This window comes from Mizuhopecten yessoensis, unplaced genomic scaffold (assembly GCF_002113885.1).
Source record: "Mizuhopecten yessoensis strain PY_sf001 unplaced genomic scaffold, ASM211388v2 scaffold10589, whole genome shotgun sequence".
NCBI lineage: Eukaryota > Metazoa > Mollusca > Bivalvia > Pectinida > Pectinidae > Mizuhopecten > Mizuhopecten yessoensis.
Window position 1 is genome coordinate 617967 of NW_018408622.1, and position 20500 is coordinate 638466.

The 20500-nt window shown below is 35.2% G+C and overlaps 2 protein-coding genes across 7 annotated transcripts in view; both read left to right on the forward strand.

The window, feature by feature from the left end:
- Positions 1–17172, forward strand: part of LOC110461181 (peroxisomal carnitine O-octanoyltransferase-like) — a 32212-nt gene extending 15040 nt beyond the window's left edge. For all 4 annotated transcript variants that reach the window (XM_021514533.1, XM_021514531.1, XM_021514532.1 and 1 more), the window contains exons 8-16: positions 474–575; positions 1151–1234; positions 3014–3121; positions 5380–5510; positions 6689–6812; positions 8704–8782; positions 9240–9333; positions 11504–11623; positions 12752–17172. In XM_021514533.1, coding sequence (XP_021370208.1) covers positions 474–575; positions 1151–1234; positions 3014–3121; positions 5380–5510; positions 6689–6812; positions 8704–8782; positions 9240–9333; positions 11504–11623; positions 12752–12887 — 978 coding nt within the window. In that variant the 3' untranslated portion in view covers positions 12888–17172. The remainder of the gene's footprint in view (positions 1–473; positions 576–1150; positions 1235–3013; positions 3122–5379; positions 5511–6688; positions 6813–8703; positions 8783–9239; positions 9334–11503; positions 11624–12751) is intronic.
- A 2781-nt stretch (positions 17173–19953) lies between these two features.
- The window catches only part of LOC110461182 (peroxisomal carnitine O-octanoyltransferase-like), a 28837-nt gene continuing 28290 nt past the window's right edge, over positions 19954–20500 (forward strand). For all 3 annotated transcript variants that reach the window (XM_021514537.1, XM_021514538.1, XM_021514536.1), the window contains exon 1: positions 19954–20124. In XM_021514537.1, the coding sequence (XP_021370212.1) occupies positions 19982–20124 (143 nt within the window). In that variant the 5' untranslated portion in view covers positions 19954–19981. The remainder of the gene's footprint in view (positions 20125–20500) is intronic.

The following is a 20500-nucleotide window of genomic DNA, read 5'->3' on the forward strand; positions in this document are numbered from 1 at the left end:
GTACAGTCAAGACTGTACAGACAAGTCCAATGTATGGTTACCATGGTTATATGTACAGACAAGTCCAATGTATGGTTACCATGGTTATATGTACAGACAAGTCCACTGTAAGTTACCTCGGTTACAGGTACAGTCAAGACTGTACTGACAAGTCCAATGTACGTTTGATTCATATCTATGCTGTAATGCATGACCGATGCTGAGAAAAGTATTTTGGATACAGGTATTAAAATAGTTAATGTATGACCTGTTAAATCTTATCTGAATGAGTCCAGCAAACTTCCAAACTCAGCCTTTCGTTCCATGTTGTCCTAGCTACAAAACCTGTATCTTTTTCTAACAAAAAATGTACTCACACAGATAACTGAATCCATTCCCCTGGATTCTAATTCCAATTTAAGCTGTCTTCCCCCTATTTGCAAAGCTGTGTGACCACTTTACTGATAATATTATTGTTATTACATTATTTATAGGTGTTTGAAATGTCCCTGGCTGGTGACCCTCGAGATCGCTGGTTTGACAAATCTTCTGTCTTCATTTTCTATAAAAATGGACTGGCAGGATCCAACTGTGATGTAAGAAAACATTTTGTATTGTTGATGTGATATTGATGAGGCGTACAGTATTTATCCTACGATAAGCCCAGGAGGACAGCACACAAACTCTGACTTAAAGTAGAGGGTTGGCTGTATTGTAGGAGAGCGAGATATCATTGGAGGGTATTTCTGATGGACTTTATATGACATGGGTGGGCTTATTACCAGCAGGGCTAGAAATTAATTTTTTGAATACCACAAGTCAATTGGGGTAGTAACTGTTTCCAATTTTTACTAGTTCATGTGAAAATTCAACTTACCCAATATTATTCCACAATTGTTTTTGGGATTTCACTAGTCTTGTACTATCAGGCTACCTTAACTGTCTAGCCCTGACGAGGCATAGGTTTATTGCTGAATAAATGCAGTACAATTACCGGGGTCCAAAAACTGTGAGAAGTTATAAAATTCATGAATCAAATGACAAAACTAATGTTTGTGTCTTATAGAAAGTAAAAAGAATCTTTCAGTTTCATCCTATGTGTGACTGGTATTTATTTTACAATTTCTTGTACATTTGTATGAGTATGATTGTTGACTGTTTTTTGTCGCAGCATGCCCCAATGGACGCCATGATAGTTGTCTCCAGCACATTCTACATCGATCTCAATATTTTACGGTGTAAAGGAAAGTGGCAGGTATGTTATTATCTTTTCCCTCCTGTGAGTACAATTATTTAGCAGTGATCATAGAAATATTGACCTTCCGTATATATGAGACTTTCCTCAGTTACATGTTGAGCACATCCTTCAGTTACATGGTGAGCACATCCTTCAGTTACATGTTGAGCACATCCATCAGTTACATGAGGAGCACATCCTTCAGTTACATGATGAGCACATCCTTCAGTTACATGGTGAGCACATCCTTCAGTTACATGTTGAGCACATCCTTAAACCTACACTCATACCTGCTCTCATACTTGCTCTTGAGAATTTGCCAGTATTGACTTGACCACAGATATCTGTTTTTCTTACAATGAATTTTATATATTTTTATTTGATAAATGTTGTTATTTCAGATCTATTTTTGTACAGTGCTTTAAGAATTTTCATGATTTGATAGGGACCGACCTATACAAATTTTATCTTTCAATAAGCATGAAAAAGTTCCAATGACTATAAAAATGAATTATGTATGAAGTGAGGGACAAAAAGAATCAATTTTTGTGTCGTGCAATAAGTTGAGTTTCCTTTGGCCGATTAAACTAAAATTTCATGCAGCGCTTCCTTACCAAAACTGCTTGATTGGGATTGCTTTTCATGTCCGAAGGTCAAAGGTCAAGGTCACTGTTACTATAAATAGAAAATCTGTTTTCGTGCAATACCTTGAGTTTCCTTGGGCCAATCAAACTCAAACTTCATGCAGTGCTTCCTTACCAAAAGTGCTTGCTTGGGATTGCTTTTCAGGTCTGAAGGTCAAAGGTCAAGGTCACTGTTACTATAGATAGAAACTTCACTAAAACTATACTGGACGGCTTCGATCTACCACTTGACCCACCGTGTATACCTCTGAAATGCTGTCTTACTCCAAATGCTATTGACAACACTAGCTGTTTAACATCATAATTCACAAGTTTATTCATTTATTTATGGGAAACCATCCGAAAAATCATACAAATTAAACTTGGAATTGAGACAATGAGTATCCACAGCAAGTTCCTTTAAACTCAGAGTATTCTTCCCAGAATAACAGATTATATAACAAAATGATGCCATCCAAAAACATAATCTTTGATTATTGCTCACTTGAAATGAAAATTATATCTATTTCTTCGTAATCTCCCACCTTCCTGCGCAGGCGACACATCCACTTCACGGAATTCTTGTATTGAAATATATTGGAAAAACTACCCCCCCCCATAAAAATTGATTTATCATGAAATATGTATATGAAGTGAGGGACATAATGAATAAATTTTGTTAAAATTAGTATTGTAATAATGAGATTGGAATATATGAGATCTTCCGTGTTGATGAGATTTATTAGCAAGCACCGTCAAACCTAGGATTTTAAGTATAGTACAGGTACTGTCACCATAAAGTCATTGTAATTTGAAAAAGAGAATATGGGAGGATTACAATGTGGTTTCATATTCTATCTTAAGTTTCTGTGTGTGGGGGGAAATTTAAGATATTTCAGTGTTATAGCACTTCAAATTTGATTTAATTTCTCTGAACTTAAAATAACAATTTGTCATCTGAACTGCTTTGTGTTATAGAGACGGCGCTGGTAACAAAAAGCGATCTCCCTGTGAAGCAAGATTTCTCATTGACTAGCATTAAAGTAGTTATTAATTAAATAATACTTCTCTTGTGTTTTAGTAATTATTAATAATTCTCATAGTTTAGTATTAACTCATTGAACAGCGAAAAAGACAGAAGCGAGAAAACAACAGCCTTTCTGTTTGTTTACAGGGCTCCATGCAAGTTCGCGATTTTGCCAAGCCTGCAGAGTTGGTGTTCCACATTGATGATGTCATCCGAGAGGGTATCACGAAGGCGAGACAAACGTTCCTAGCTTATGTAAGTATCCCAGCATTGTCAGTGTAAGTGATATTTGTACCCTAGCTTATGTAAGTACCCCAGCATTGTCAGTGTGAGTGATATGTGTACCCTAACTTATATAAGTACCCCAGCATTGCCAGTGTAAGTGATATGTGTACCCTAGCTTATGTAAGTACCCAAGCATTGTCATCGTGAGTGATATGTGTACCCTAACTTATATAAGTACCCCAGCATTGTCAGTGTAAGTGATATGTGTACCCTAGCTTATGTAAGTACCCCACCATTGTCAGTGTAAATGATATGTGTACCCTAGCTTATGTAAGTACCCCAGCATTGTCGGTGTAAGTGATATGTGTACCCTAGCTTATATAAGTACCCCAGCATTGTCAGTGTGAGTGATATGTGTACCCAAGCTTATGTAAGTACCCCAGCATTGTCAGTGTGAGTGATATGTGTACCCTAGCTTATATAAGTACCCCAGCATTGTCAGTGTGATATGTATACCCTAGCTTATATAAGTACCCCAGCATTGTCAGTGTGAGTGATATGTGTACCCTAGCTTATGTAAGTTCCCCCGCATTGTCAGTGTGAGTGATATGTGTACCCTAGCTTATGTAAGTACCCCAGCATTGCCAGTGTGAGTGATATGTGTACCCTAGCTTATGTAAGTACCCCAGCATTGTCAGTGCGAGTGATATGTGTACCAGGTGATCTGTGATCCACTACGGGGCGGAATGGGTAAACATGTTACCTGTTCCCCTGACTGCCTGCAGTATTAGAGTGCTATTTGACAAAATGTCACAATATTTTCTGATAGCTGACTTAACTGATTCGGCACACTGTGGCTTAGCGAGACCAGGGCCACTAACACTCTTAATTATTTGACAAAGGAAATGGATGTCTTTCAAAATCCTGCAAAATTAGTTTTCAATTTCTGTTTGTGTTCAAAACAAACTTGGCATTTATTATTCATACCAAACTGATGGATACCATTCCGAATATGTGATTGTCTATCTCTCTGTTACATTGAAAGTAAATTATTGTAGCTAATTTTTACGGCTATAGAACTTTGTGTATTAATTTTTAATACATAACTATGTTTTGAAATCATGTGGATTACCTTGAGATCAGATTGTTTTTTTAGACACCACCTTATCTGGTGTGTATTATCTACAATCAATGATTTAATCAACGTAAAAATATTTGCAAGGTGAATTTGCATAATTTAATATCATAGTTGAAGTATCTGATGTTAGATGTAGTAAATAATGTATTTGAAATCAGATAATTTCTTCTATCATATACTTGCGGCATGCCCGTGATATGGTTCGTTTTGCATGTGTAATACTGCTACCTGTGCCTAGGCCATATCCCAGATGAACGCGTAACCACCTGTCACGCACCATATCCGTTCAATGTCTAGTCTAGTTCAACACTTTTCAGAAAAAATCACGCTTCAAGATGGTAGTGTACACACTGCTATTTGTCTGTATTTGTTATTCTGTTCATTGTGTTTTATTATACCCCTGCAACGAACTTAGGGGGGGGTATACTGGAATCACCCTGTCTGTCTGTCGTCCACAGTAATTTGTCCGGAAAACTCCTCCTTAACTAACAGGTGGATTTCATTGAAACATTGCATGAATGATTGGTATCTTATTTAGTTATGCACCAGCATTTTAATTTGGGATTTCGACCCTTCTTGATGGAGTAATGACCCTTTGTGCGAAATACTTGTCCGCGCAAATCCTTCTTAACTAACAGGTGAGTTTCAGTGAAACTTTGCATGAATGATCGATGTCTTATGTAGATGTGCACCGGCATTTTAATTTGGGATTTTGACCATTTTTAGTGGAGTTATGCCACTTTGTGCGAAATACTTGTTACTGGTGGGAGACTATATTGCTTTGCCTTTGTAAGCCTTTAGCTTACAGTTCTGGTTTATATAGGAGTGGGGGTATTAGTTAGCCTTTAGCTTACAGTTCTGGTTTAAGGTAGAATGTGATTGTAGTTCAGCTCATGAAATATCGATTTTCTGCCAGTTTTATGTATTATTGCTTATGCCTTTGATTTTATAGAGCAGTAGATGATAAAAAGGTTACCATATGACCATTTCCATATCCTTATCTGTACCAGCCCGAGACCCATATCAGCCCTGTGGCCCCGGTCCCACGGCTAATACAGAGTAGGATATGGAAATAACCATATGGTTACCTCTAATTAATATGTTCACTTTATTAACATTTTGTATTCCAGTGAATGTGTTGTTTTTTCAGGGATCCAATTTAAGTTGCTGTGCCAAACATTTCCAGGGTTATGGTAAGAAGTATCTCCGGTCCAAAAAACTCCACCCAGACACTCATGTCCAACTTGCTATGCAGTACGCCTACTACAAGATGCATAAAAAGTAAAGACTTAAACAGATTCAGTTTCATTTATTCAGAGGGTTTTTAGTTTAAAATATTTAGGGGATAAGCCTACTGTATATTGAAAGTTGCGGCGGTATATCGTGATTATAGTGTTGCAAATTGAATATTTGCAACAGTATAATCACAATATACCTCTGACATATCAAAATACAGTAGGGTTATCCCCATTTAATTCATATCAGCCAAAATCACTGAAAGAAACGACAACTGTAAGATATTTCTGAGTCACTCTGCTAGCGCTGTGGATGGTGACATGAGGAATATTCAAAGTAAGGCAGAATTTCATTGACATTTCGGGGTCACGCTATTGTTCCTGACATCATGAATAATCAATTTCATGACGTGTCAGGCTCAGTCGGGGTCATCGACGGAATTAACACTTTGCCATCCGGGCTTCATATGCAGATGGTATATCATGGTTATACTGTTGCAAATTATTTTGATCGACCAATCAGATGTCGTGTTACATCTCAAATGAATTAGAATTTGTTTTTGCTGACATGTTCTTTTGATGTTTTATATTGATATATTGATAGCTGCATTGACACTAGAAATATTGGTACATCAAAAATATGACTTAAGGATCCCAGTACCACTGCCAAGAACTGTAACTCTTTCTCCAGCATGACTATAGCTTTTATTAGTTTAAACAAATTTTATTGCATAATTATTTATAAACGGATTAGACGAAGGTCGCACCAGCTTATTGAATCCCTTCCTGTAACAGGGTAATACATACAATGTATTTACAATCAAGCTAGAGTCCAACTAGTCTTTAATTTAAACATTTTTTAAATAGATAGTGAAGAAAAGAGAAAGATAAGCAGAAGATAAGCGGAAGTAGGAGGATCTAGATTGACGTCTGAGAATACTTGTTATGATTTAAAGTATTTTTTTTTTTCAAGATTGTCTTGATCGCTGTCCAAAGTCATAGCAGAGCTGTGCCCCAGACATAGACACTAGGTTTGCTCTCTCTGATAGATCATTTCTGAAATGATAACCAGACCTTTCAGGACCTTTATGAGAAATAATAAAGGTATAATAAATACATGTAATTAACAACAGTGTTCTGTTTCAACATGTCCCACTACAAATGTTAGTCCCAGTGATGCTCTGTTTTATTAGCTATAATATTTCATGTGTTTGATTCACTCAGGCCCGCTCCTACTTACGAGACAGCTACTACACGTAGATTCTACAGAGCTCGCACAGAGACCCTACGCTCTTGTACAGTGGAGCTCGTTGATTGGTGTAAGGTCATGCTGGACCCAATGGCCTCGGTAAGCAGAGCCTTTTCTATTACATACCTATCAACTTCTTACTGTGGGAAGGTGTTTTTGATAGCTCACGAGTTCATTACACATCAGCTTGGTAGACCTAGATGTATTAGTAAACAGCTTTACTGTAGCGGTATTCCTCGACATTCTGAGGGAAGGTGTGGTCACATTCTAATGTACTATTTGAATTTTAATCTACATATTTAGACTTTTTTTCAAGACTTTCATGTTAATGTGGAAGAATGAGTGAGGTAAGAAACACTTGTTATAATACATACTTCTCTTATAAAACGGCTGGCCATATACTGAGGGTAACATATACTGAGGGTAATATATACTGAGGGTAACATACTGAGGGTAACATATACTGAAGGTAACATATTGAGGGTAACATACTGAGGGTAACATACTGAGGTTAATATATACTGAGGGTAACATACTGAGGATAACATATACTGAGGGTAAAACATACTGAGGGTAACATATACTGAGGGTAACATATACTGAGGGTAACATACTGAGGGTAACATATACTGAGGGTAACATATACTGAGGGTAACATACTGAGGTTAATATATACTGAGGGTAACATACTGAGGATAACATATACTGAGGGTAAAACATACTGAGGGTAACATATACTGAGGGTAACATATACTGAGGGTAACATACTGAGGGTAACATATACTGAGGGTAACATATACTGAGGGTAACATACTGAGGGTAACATATACTGAGGGTAACATACTGAGGATAACATATACTGAGGGTAACATATACTGGGGGTAACATACTGAGGTTAATATATACTGAGGGTAACATACTGAGGATAACATATACTGAGGGTAAAACATACTGAGGGTAACATATACTGAGGGTAACATATACTGAGGGTAACATACTGAGGGTAACATATACTGAGGGTAACATATACTGAGGGTAACATACTGAGGGTAACATATACTGAGGGTAACATACTGAGGATAACATATACTGAGGGTAACATATACTGGGGGTAACATACTGAGGTTAATATATACTGAGGGTAACATACTGAGGGTAACATATACCGAGGGTAACATATTCTGAGGGTAACATATACCGAGGGTAACATATGCCGAGGGTAACATATACTGAGGGTAACATATACTGAGGGTAACATATACTAAGGTTAACATACTGAGGATAACATATACTGAGGGTAAAACATACCGAGGGTAACATATACCGAGGGTAACATATACTGGGTGTAACATATACTGAGGATAACATATACTGAGGGTAACATACTGAGGATAACATATACTGAGGGTAACATACTGAGGGTAACATACTGAGGGTAACATATACTGAGGGTAACTGAATCATTTCTATTGTGAGACCTATTTGTTATTTATTTCAACAGTTTACGAGCGAACATGATTGTGAATTGAAATATCACATGATTATTAATGAGACACACTTAAAAAAGAAACATTCAAAATTGATACAAATTTAATATCCTCTTGATTGTGTTATAAAAGAATTTTCTGAAAATACAATTTTGAGAAGTGATTTATGGATACCCCTATAAAATACAGATCATGTTTCAGAGAGGGTTTATTTTGCATTATGACCACAGCAAGAAAAAAATCAGCAAAATATCAACAAGGCAAGTTGTTCTCCATATGATAGAGAGATGGTTGGGATAACTGATTAATAATGGTTTTGTTGGAAATCTAATTCCACTGAATTTGTCTCTAGAAAAAATTCAACAAACTTTTGTTTTTGTGCTATACCTGTATGTCAAAATCAGCAGACATGTAATTGTTATGAAGCACCACATTTATCAAAGGAAAATGGTATTTTTAGTTATATTTGTGTTTATTAATGAAATGTATTATGAATGTTTCAGAAAGAGAAGAAGCTCAGGCTGTACCTTCGTGCAGCAGACAAGCACAATCAGCTGATGTTAGAGGCGACCAAACTACAGGGTATGATATGTCCATATGATGTAATAAACCAGCGTAAAACAAATTTAATCTGCTGATAAAAAAGTCAAACACATCATCTGAAGAACCATGATGCCCAGATGGGTTATATTTGTGACTGTAGCTTGCTGTGATGAAGTGCTATCTTTTTTCAAAAAAAATAACTTGACCAACTTTTAAGGTTACTGGGGTCAAATGTGTTAAATATTTCAAATTACTTCTAAATGAAAACTGAAATCGAAATTCCTTTTGTTTTGAAGGTAAATGAAAGGATTTAATAGGTATTCTAAGCATTGATAATGATATGAAACCCAGTTGTATTTTAGAGAATATGTTTGCAAAAAACACATTTTGATGCCATCGTAATTGTTTAGATTAAGTATTTCTGACCATAGGTAACTGTTGTCTCGTTGTATACATCTATATAACTATTGTCCTTATTTTTTTATTTTGTCTACAGGATGTGACCGCCACCTTTTAGGATTGATGTTGATCGCCAAGGAGGAGGGACTGCCCACCCCTTTGTTGTATGAGGATATATCCTACAAAAAGAGGTTTGTGATTTAGCGACGTCCAGTCTTTTATCTGCCATGCATTGAAAAACTTGAGATATATACCTTTATACATAGAAACATAGATTTTATTCTGACGATATTAGGATTTTACAATCCTTTGACAGTCAGCGCTGAAATAAAACTAATAAGATAAAAGCATATATAAAAAAGGTGACATTTAGACGATAATTTTGTCTTTAAAACTGTATATCTGCACTTGGTTTTGCTAGTGTTCATCTAGGTCATGTTCAAATTGTTAAACTGTGCTTGAATTAACAACATTAGATGGCAGTTTGTTCCATAAATTAACAGTTCTCTGTGAAAACCATTTTTTTAATATTTAATCTTGAATGCGATTTGTAAATTTTTAAGTTGTGTCCACGTGTAGATGAACTTTCCCTGGTTTTAAATATGTCGGATAATTCTCAGTCATATTTCCTACAATATTTTGTAGACCTCTATCATGTCGCCAAAGGATCTTCTATATGCTAGTGTTGGTATTTTTAGTTTCTCTAATTGTTCATGTCTTTGATCATGTAAAAACACAATTACTGGATAAAAGTAGTAGGTTCTGTAAGTATGAAAGATCATGTTTTCTCCCACCCATCATAGGTGTGTCTCCCTTTTAAGCCGGAAAAGATCAGCTTGTCACCCCCCTAGGGGGAGATTGCCTTGTGCAGAATGGTGCGACCTAAGTCATAACAATAGTAGGACGTCACGTCATCAATGCAGTAGCAGACCATGGAAGATAACTCTGAATTTGCTGCAAAAGCATGCCATCAAGGCTTATATTTCATGCAATCACTGCTTGTCAGCAGATTTGTGAGTGAAACAGGATGGGAGAAAAAACAATCATCCCCTACCTTGAGGGTGTGACTGAGAAATCTCCAACCTGAGGGGTGATATTCTCGAATGTCTTACCCTCGGCAAAGCCTTGAGTACGACAATCAAGAACATCATCCCCCGGGTTGGAGATTCCTCAGTCACACCCTCAAGGTGGGGAAGATTCTAATTAATCACCTACCCGGTACATCATAATGTCTGACAACTTGTAGGAACACACTATCAGATGTCTGAGACATATGTCATCCTTTTTGTTTTGATTTGAAGGAACAGTGACCCAAAAGCTTCTGTTACTTATACTTAACCTACAACACAAAATTTAATGTTGACTAAAATAGAATCTTCCCCTACCTTGAGGGTGTGATAGAGAAATCTCCAATCTGGGTGTGTGTATTTATTTGGTTGTCCAACCTGAGGCTCTGCTGAGAAGTATACAAGCACATAATCACCCAAAGGGTGGGAGATTTCTGTCACACCCTCAAGGTGGGAGAAGTTGTTTTCTCCAATCCTATTATTTTAGTCACAACTCGACCAACAGTAGTCATATATGTAAGGAAAAGCATATTTGTCATTCACCAATTTATGACGTCACGATCCCCATACAATTTTTATGACGTCTCAATGTAGCATGTGCTTTTCTGCACAAGGCTATCTTCCCCTAGGGGGTGACAAGCTGATCTCTTTAAAACAGGAGACTAATAGAATCTTCCCTACCTTGAGGGTAGGACAGAGAATTCTCAAACCCGAGAGATGATATTATATAAATAATGAATGTCATATCTATTTTGTTACACCAAAAGTCAATGTAGCTCAGAAACGGCAGCAAACCTCGATAATGACATCTTGTTTGTTGATAGTCTGCTGTTTACAATCGCTATCGCACCGGCGCTTGATGAAATTGGCTGTTTCTGTCAAACGTTCTTGTGACCATCACGGTGGGGAAACGAAGCGGTGCACGCACATTTTTTGCGCATGTGATATTTTTCACTGTCACATGGCAAAATCACCCGCGCCCCTTAAAACCAATGTATTTTCGGAGGGTGACAGAGATTTTTGTTTAATTTTCTCCCGACCAATCAAATAGCTAGAAATTCACTTGAGGTGTAACAATCTTGATTGTCTTACCAGAGGCTTTGGCAAAGGTAAAACATTCGAGAATATCATCCCAAGGTTTGGAGATATTTTGGATAAGTGAAAGGGGCCTTAGTTACAGTTTTTGGCAATGGTACGAAATCCTTGTTAAATGTAAAGGGGAGATAATTTAGTACTACTACAATATGCATTGTGAAGTACTTGTTAACTACAATATATTTAATTTGTGTTACAGCGGAGGGGGAGGTAACTTTGTCCTGTCCACTAGTTTCGTCGGCTACACAACTTGCTACGGAGCTGTGGCCCCAATGGTACAGGACGGGTACGGGACCTTCTACAGAGTTGAGCAGGAAAAGTAAGGCACCTTATTTGGTAATAATTACATAGAATGGTGTTGTAGGGCTCTCATTAGTTACAGCATTTATGGCCAAAATATATAAATGTTTGTTTAGTCTGATCAGGGTTTTTGCCAGGTGTTCATATAAACCAATATCATTTTCCCGATTTCGGTCTTTTCTTTCCCAATTGGATGAATAAGTATGTTTACACAAGTTTCCCGTCGTTATATGAGCAACATTCAAAGTATTGCCGTCCATGAAGGAGCATTCAAAATACATAAATAATTGAAATTGATGTAACAAAAAACTCTGAAAAATGATGTGTTTATTTATTGCTATGCATTTTACTGTAAGAAACAGTTAGAGGAAACCTTTTTGCAAATCACATTGTAGGTTTTATTTTTTCCCAAACCTGTACATGTGGGAACACTGATGAAATTTTCCAATTTTTGCCAAATGCCGATGACATTTTCCCAATTCCTGCTCAGGTGCCCTTTCCGAAAATAGCAGGCAAACTTTCCAGCTGATTGAATGAACAGAAATAGAATCATGTTCCCTTTGATCAGATATACTGAATTGTATCTGCTACACTTCAAGGATCAAAATATATTTTTATTGATTAAAATAAGTTAAATCCATCACAGCATGGGGTTATAATTAAGTATTGTTTAGTCCATCATGTTTAAGGGTTAGAGCATTGCACCAGACTAGCTCATTTTGAATGCAATACATGTAGTATTTTAGAAAATGATTAAAACTCTGCAGAATGAAAAATAAAAAAGGTAAAAATATCATAGCCACTACATTTGAAATCAGTTTGTCTGATCTGCAGACTGGTTAAGACTTTATCATACCTGTCACAGTATGAGGAGACATGAATAATTATTCCGGGGAAAACTTCTCTATCTTGTATTCTTCAAAAATAAGAGATGAATATCTGACATACAAGATACCTGAATTGTGCTATTACCATTAAAATAATTGAACTACTGACATCAAATTAACATTCAGATGACTTGACATTAACTCAATCAACCCTGAAGACACGTTTGAACTCTTCCAATTCAAAGGTTGGAATATTTCATTATGAAATTTCAGGGGGGGGATGGGTTAAAAGCTATAAGACAGTTTTGACTGTGTTTTAGAATTGTTCCTGTGATAACGTCATGGAGTGTCAGTCAGGAGACAAATGCCGAAAAGTTTGCAGACGCCATGATGGACACACTTAGTGAGCTGGGAAAACTTCTGGAATACATGACGTCCACTTCTGCAAAACTATGACCGCCCACTCTGGAAACATTGCTAACAGTACACTTGCCAACCTTTCTAATTTTTTCTTTCGGACAAGCAATTTGGCAAATATGAAATTTTCTGAAAAGTACATGTAATGATTTCATTGCATTTGAGCAAAAAGAAGGATTGAGAAGTTCTGCTGATTTCAAAAATCAAAAATGAATTGAGAGTTTTCCTCCGAAAAAAGGGAGACCTTTTATGTAAGAAATGTAAAAAATCTGCATTGTTTATAACTAGTGTGATTTTGTTGTGATTGTGAGAGAAAATATCAAAAAGGAAGATTCTGTTAGGGCCATGAGAAATGTCTACATTTTTAATGTATTTAACTATTTCTGATATTGACTTTCTTCATTTTTGTCGATGTTTAGTAAAACTACCTTCATTTAAAAATGGCACATCACATCTCCAATAATTACCAAAACTCAGGTTACAATTGTCTTAACTGCTGTAATACCTGAATCTTTGTTGTTATACTGATTATTCCTCTTTCATTCATCTTTGAAAATCGTTTATTCAATCCAGACTATACAGAGAAGAAAATTGCCATGACTTGTGTGATGGGGTTTTATATGAGCCATTGGATTCTAGTAAGAAATGTTACACAGTAGTTAAGTGTAATTATATATGTTTGTACGTGTATGTTTTTTAAGTGCACTTATATTTACCCAGGACCAGAGTGGAGGAAAACCACTCTCTTTATACATTGTATTGCATAGTGTGTATGGGAGCTAATAAGTGCCACCAGAAGTTTTTAAAAACATATTTGGTGCTTCATATCAGCATCCATAGTTTTGTGTGTTCTGTGATATTTTTAGTTATTATTATTATTATTTTTTTTCAAAATCATGTGATCATTTTTGATTTATGAATCTTGTAGACAGTAGGCAAGGGAAATAACTTGAGCTGTATATTCCATACACTTAGTGGTGTGATTACCGTATTTGACTGCAAATAAGCCCCACCCCTAGTAAAAAACCCACCAAAAGTAGAGAGAAGAGACTTAATTGTGAGTATTCCCCCTGTTCACTACTAGAGCTGTCACGATACACTTTACCCACGATTCGATACGGATCTCGATGTTTGTACCATGATTCAATTATTTTGATTCGATACACCTTTATTTTAAAATATAAACAAAATGAGATATATAAGCCGTCGATACACGGGAACCCAAAGTGTTTCCACACTTTTGATTTGAAGCTTGCCGGAGCATCACAAATTTTCATTTCCTTACAGCGGTCCGCCATTTTGTTATGAATACTTTGTGAAAATTGTATCCTCGCAGCCGATTGGCTGAGGGTTTAGAGATCAGCCAATGAAATTGAACGTCTCACAGACGTTTCAGCTGGAGCAGCATACACTAAGATTCAGATCGTGACGTATCGAAAATCCGGAAAAATATATCGTGAATCGAATCGAACATAAATAATCTCGGTACAAGTGCATCGCGGTGAATTGTGACGCCTCTATTCACTACTATTCATTGAAATGTCCACCATCTTGGAAATTCTACTGCTTTGATATTTGACCACATTAACAAAGTACCTCTATTATTCTATTCCTAACTACCCTAGATATCATATTCATACTTTTATTATCTTAATAGATAAGTGTGTATATTGTTGATGGATTAGATGTTTACTTGGATGTAAACATCACATTAGATTTTCTATCTCATTGACATAGGTTTACAAACTAAAACACTTTCAATATGAATGTTTCATATTCATACTAAAATAGCCCTTTAAAGGAAAAGTTGATGATGGACCAGTTGAGCTAGAAACATATTTTTTGTGTGATAAGGGGAAGGGGGATGATTCTTGTTGTTACAGAGGTAATTATTTTTTTCAATGTCTCCGCTAGGAGTTGAACCCAGAACCTCATGTTTACTAGTCTTTTGCTCTACCAAATGACCTAAAGAGAAATTCTCCCTAGCCGAGTCGGTAGGAAACAGCTATTACTTTACAAGGGTGACATTGAATAAGTCAGAAACATTCTTTACTTCATACCAAGCTTCTGGACTAATAATATTCCACTTAAAACAATTAAAAGTAACCATAATTAATGAAGATTGCAGAAAACAAGTTAATGCAAAATACAAATGTATTGTGTTTTGGCAAATATTTATCAAAATTTTATTGATGAGTTTATTCACCTGATGCCTGGTAAATTTATTGACATGTCCGAAGACATTCATTCACCTGTAATTATACATTGGATGTTTTATTAAATTGTTTTAAGTTGTCGTATTGTGAAGTAATATGTTATGTTCAGGTGTCAACATCTGAAACCTCCCATGAGGGAGAAAGTGCATGAAATGCGACTGTAACTGCCTTGCTCATTTTATTTCTCCAATAACTAGATCATTTGATCATAGGATGTAGATTTTGAGTTTGTGTGAGTTTGTACTGGAATGGGGGAGTTTCAAGGGAGATTGGTAAATTTTGGTCAAAATGAGGGAGTCTCCCTCCTAAAGGGGTGGTGGGGTGGGTGTGTGTTTGTTGACAGCTTTGTATGTTCCCTTTGTTTATGTGTTTGTATGTTATTACCTATTGGGTATATGTTAGTATATAGTAAGTTTACAAACTGATGCTGTGTTGAGTGTTGATAAATCATTGATATTTTAATGGTTAAATGATAAAATGGCAAAAGCAATGATAATTTTTTTTTACGTTGCTGTTTGTACTATTTATAAATGAAAGTCCTCAGAATTCTAGTGACTGCACAATTTTACTAGTATAAGGGAACTGATTTTAAACCAAAAAAAAACAAACTTTTTTATCGTACAGCGAAATTTTGATTTTTAACATTTATGAAAAAAAAAGTTTTTATTTTGATTTGATAATGTGTGTTTGAGTTATGTGTTACACCCAGAATAATCATTATTCGCATCAGTTAAAATTCTTAATGAAATATATAAAAAGTGGTTACTTATATTTGTAGTTGTTGAGTATGAGTCATAGTGTATACTCTGACAGGAATTTTTAGAATATTTTTATTTGAAAACTAAATTAATGTTAAAAGAAAATCATTTTGCACTGTTCATTTAAAAAAACAACAACACAGGATTGATAGATAAAACATGTGTGATGTAAGTAGTATATTTCTCTCTCGACTTTTCATTTTTTCCAATGTTCGTGTATCTCAAGTTATGATATCTCTGGTGGTTTGACTTTTAGTGTGAAGTTTTGCTCGTATTTTTACATGGTGTGGTAAACACAAGTAAATACTGTATATATTTTGCCTTTTTTCGCCCACCAAGGGCAAATTTTTCATTACAGTGTATATAGGTTAACAACATAATAAACATAGCAGTGAAATGTGAAGGTTGAAATCAACACTGAGCAAAAATTGATTTCTTGGCCGAACATTTCCCTTTATGCAGTATGTCAGTGCCATATTAAATCATATCGAATCATCTTCATTATTTTTCTGCAGACCATCCTAAATACTTCTTGTATCCTTATCAGTAAGCCTGGGACCATCCTCTATACTTTTTCAATCATCCTCAGGAACCCATAAGACGGTCCTCAATAAATGGGGACAATGTTTTATAACCCAGGAACAATCCTTAATCACCCGGGACCCTCATCAATAACCCAGAGCTCATCAGTGGTAACCACTGTCAAACAAATCATTTACTATACATTGTAATAAGCTTGAAGCTGCACCGCCCTCATCTGTCTACTTAATACACGTTTAACAGCAAAACTTACATCAGATACATTTATTGTAACTTCTCTCTTGAAAATCATGTGACATATTTTTAACTATCATTTGAAACAAATCATATGTTGAATGTTTTTTTCAGTGTACCAAATAAATAGTCTGCATTATTTTCATCATGTATAAAAGGAAGACATAATTTTGTATTTTAATTTGTATGTCTCTACATATATACATATTTGATATATTATGTACCATAAAATATCATGCTTTTCAGTTTCTAATCATGTTTTTAGGTCTCTTAGATGTTAATGTTTAGTTTCAAGGTATTGTTTCATTCAGAACACAGTTGTTTTGATTGGTTACGATTTTAAGTCTAGAACTCCATAGACCTAAACAATGGGTACCAAATTTAAATAAAGAGTACAAGTGGAAATGGGACAAATTCAGTTTCATAATTATTTTGTAAATTTGTTTTCAAGTTATCTTTCTGGTCAAAGATTTCTATAAATAAAAATCCCAACAGATGGGTATTCTGTCTTTGCATATTGCAGAGTTATCTTCTCTTGTGAGCAGGTATTGATTGTTACGTCATTGGTCGTTTTCTCAAAAATTGATGACGTTACTCTCACAAACCAATGACGTAACAATCAATACCATCTCACAAGAGAAGATAACTCTGCAATATGCAAAGACGGAATACCAAATATATAGAGTTACATATGTAGTAATGGTAGCTAAGACGTATGATTGGAACACTACAAGTGTATCCGTCGTCTTGTTTCAATGTTATGTCATGTTTTGGCTAAGTCAGTTATCTGAGAAATGTATACAAATACATTCATATACGGTACATATGTACCTATATTTAAAACCAAATTTTAATAATATTGCAAGCTCTTTTTTAAGTTTAAAGCTAAATATTTTTTATTAGCTGTAAATTAAGTATGTTTTTGAAATCTCTCTTCTAGCAAATCTAGATTTTCATGAGAAAAGTAATTACTTTATTTAGATGTTCAGTGTTGTCTATGAACTAAATATAAGAATGCCTTCTCATCCTCAATACTCCAGCAGTTATGCTCTCTGCATCCCTGGAACATGTCATAGCACACTGCTAGCTATCTGATGGTTTCAGGTAAGAAAAACTTGACCAGTTGCTAGGCTGATACCTGTCCTATAGATGACAGAAGAGCAACATCCGACTTCAATATTACTGTTACGCTACAGCAAGATTCAATATTCTTTTAATGTACATCAAAGGATCAGATTAGTCTTCTTATCTCATCCACCGGCAGTCAGCAAAATCATATCCGATAGAAAAAATGGCTGACCAGTGGTCTCTTATGTTACAGGAGTACCACAAGGTGGTGCACACTTAACCTTCGATTTTGTCATGACATATTTCAGGGGTGTAGAGAGCGGAGGTGAGTGTAACCCCTGGAGCATCGATGAATTTTGATGATGCCTTTTATGCTTCACAGTTTGTGAAGAGTACACAACAGTTGTTCATTCTTTACCTTGATAGCCTCCATTGTAATAAAAGTATATCATGTACAGCACAGACTGAAAAATGTCTAATTTCAAATTCATGTGATATTTTAACATAATTGTGTAATTGTGTAAGGAACATTCAGCATATTTCAGAGAAATTTACCTGAAGCAAAGAATTTATTAACTTTGGTAAATTGTCTCAACATGAATGTTTCTGATCATACAATACCGGTGGGTATATGATTGTCATCAAATTAAAAAAAATATCATTAGTTCCTGTGTGTAAACTTTTCAATGCAAAACATTTAAATGCAATTTTGTAATGCAATTGTGAAAATAAAAAAAACAATGCAACCTTTTATATTTGAGTCCTTTTTGTTCATTTTCTGGAATTGATTTTGTCTTTAATCTCTGATTATAGATAATTTCTTTGACATTTCCGATGGCAATGATGTGTTATGCAACAAAAGCTATTCTGAATTTAAAACTAAGGTCGAATGAGTGTATGAATAAACGGAAATAGAAAGTACATCCCTAGTTGAAAATCCAATGTAGGGAGACTGAGTGTCAAAATTTCCTCATATTCTAATGAGTTGAATATTGTATATTTATTATTGACAGAACAGTGTGTTCTCTCAATATTAAAGTATTTCAAAGCAATCTAGACATTAATTCAGTTGTTTTTCTCTCAATGAGGCACATGTGTCCATTTTTCTGTACTTCAGGAAACCGGCTACCTATTTCATTGATGTGAAGTTTTTCAAGAAAGATAACTCTTACATGCAATTACTATGTGTATTTTATCAATCGTTTATAGATAATCTATTTTACACAATTTCAGCATTTATTTAATTGATATGCATTAATGCTATACTTATCTATATCAGTATCATTTTTATTGACATTATTGAAAGCCATTTTATTTTCAAAATTCAAACCTTTTTACATAAATTTCCATTCAAAATCCTTAAAATTCTGACAACCTATATATTTTTTTTGTGGCAGAAAATTTTCTTACTTCAAAGCAATATAACTACAAAATTTTAAGAAATTCTACTGAGAAATGGTGACACAAACCTATTACCTTAATTAAAGAAGATTTCACATTTGATTCCATAAGGCGATACAGTATCATTATTTACACAAACATTTTTTTAACAAGATATGTTGAATGCACAGACTTAGATAACAATCTAATTCCGTGGTTGAATGGTAATGAATATTCATTGTAAGCAAAATATGAAATTAGAAAAAAAACTTCTTAATTTAGTTCATTCATGAAATGTAGTATGTGATGTGAAAATAATATGGCGACATGACAAAGCTACACCAACAAAACCTCGATCATAGATGAAGCATGGGTTATCAAACTCAATCATATATGATATTGATTACATAGATTTAAATTTTTTGTCAAACCAACCATCGATTACAAAATTTGAACTATTAAAATCCTGCTTTATGCTTATTAGCATATCTGTTAGAATTTGTAGTAATTTGCAAAGTTAAAACATCAAGCAGATACATCAAAATATGCTACTGAATTTTTTTACGATACAGCAATATTTCATCTGTGTATTGTGATACGATACGATATACCCGTGTATTGCGATATACCTGTTTTATTGTAACAGACAGTGCTAATTATTATTGATATATAATATAAAAATACTTGTATTTAAGTATGATACACTTAACTATAAGCAATTGTGTATTCCAAAACAGAATGATAATTGGTAGACTAATCTTAAAAAAAAAGTATAAAAAGAAAATATTTGTTGACAATATATATCCGATCAAAGTCGGTAATACAATTTGTGGTGTGCAACTTTGTGTAAGAGTTACTGCCCTTGCCCCTATTTTCGTTTTGCCTTTACTTTGTACAAGTCAATAAGTAGGCCATCACATATCACCAGTGTGTGACGATGAGCGTCGGGAGGTCGGTGTATTCGATCAGATCTGGATATTTACTGACAGGATGGCGACGTTTTCCCGTGAGCAGGCCCGTCAGCAGTAGTAGATCCGTGTTAGGTCGTAGACTCTGCAGCAGTGTCACAGGAACGAACAGGTAAAGATGATCCAAGATCTCTCACAGGTTTTGGCCAAGTTACGGATGGTAGGTGTGGTCAGTAACTAGAACTCAATAGTAAAGCTGGTGGGGAAAAAATTGAAGTTTTGCTCTCTCCAACGTATTGGACTTAATATTAACCACAGGCTATCTTAACTATTGGTAGATAAACTTGCTTAAAATTTGCCATAAGGTGTCAATTTTGGATGATACAGGAAGCTGTTGAAAACAGGTTAGCTTGAAATTTAAATATTGTGTCTGAGGCCCTGTCAGTGGTGACAGGGAATTAAAACGTGGGTTGTAGTAGTGTTAATGTGTGTGTGTTCGTGCATGTGAAAAGGGGGTGGGGGTGGGGGAACCTTAAAAGCGGATGGGG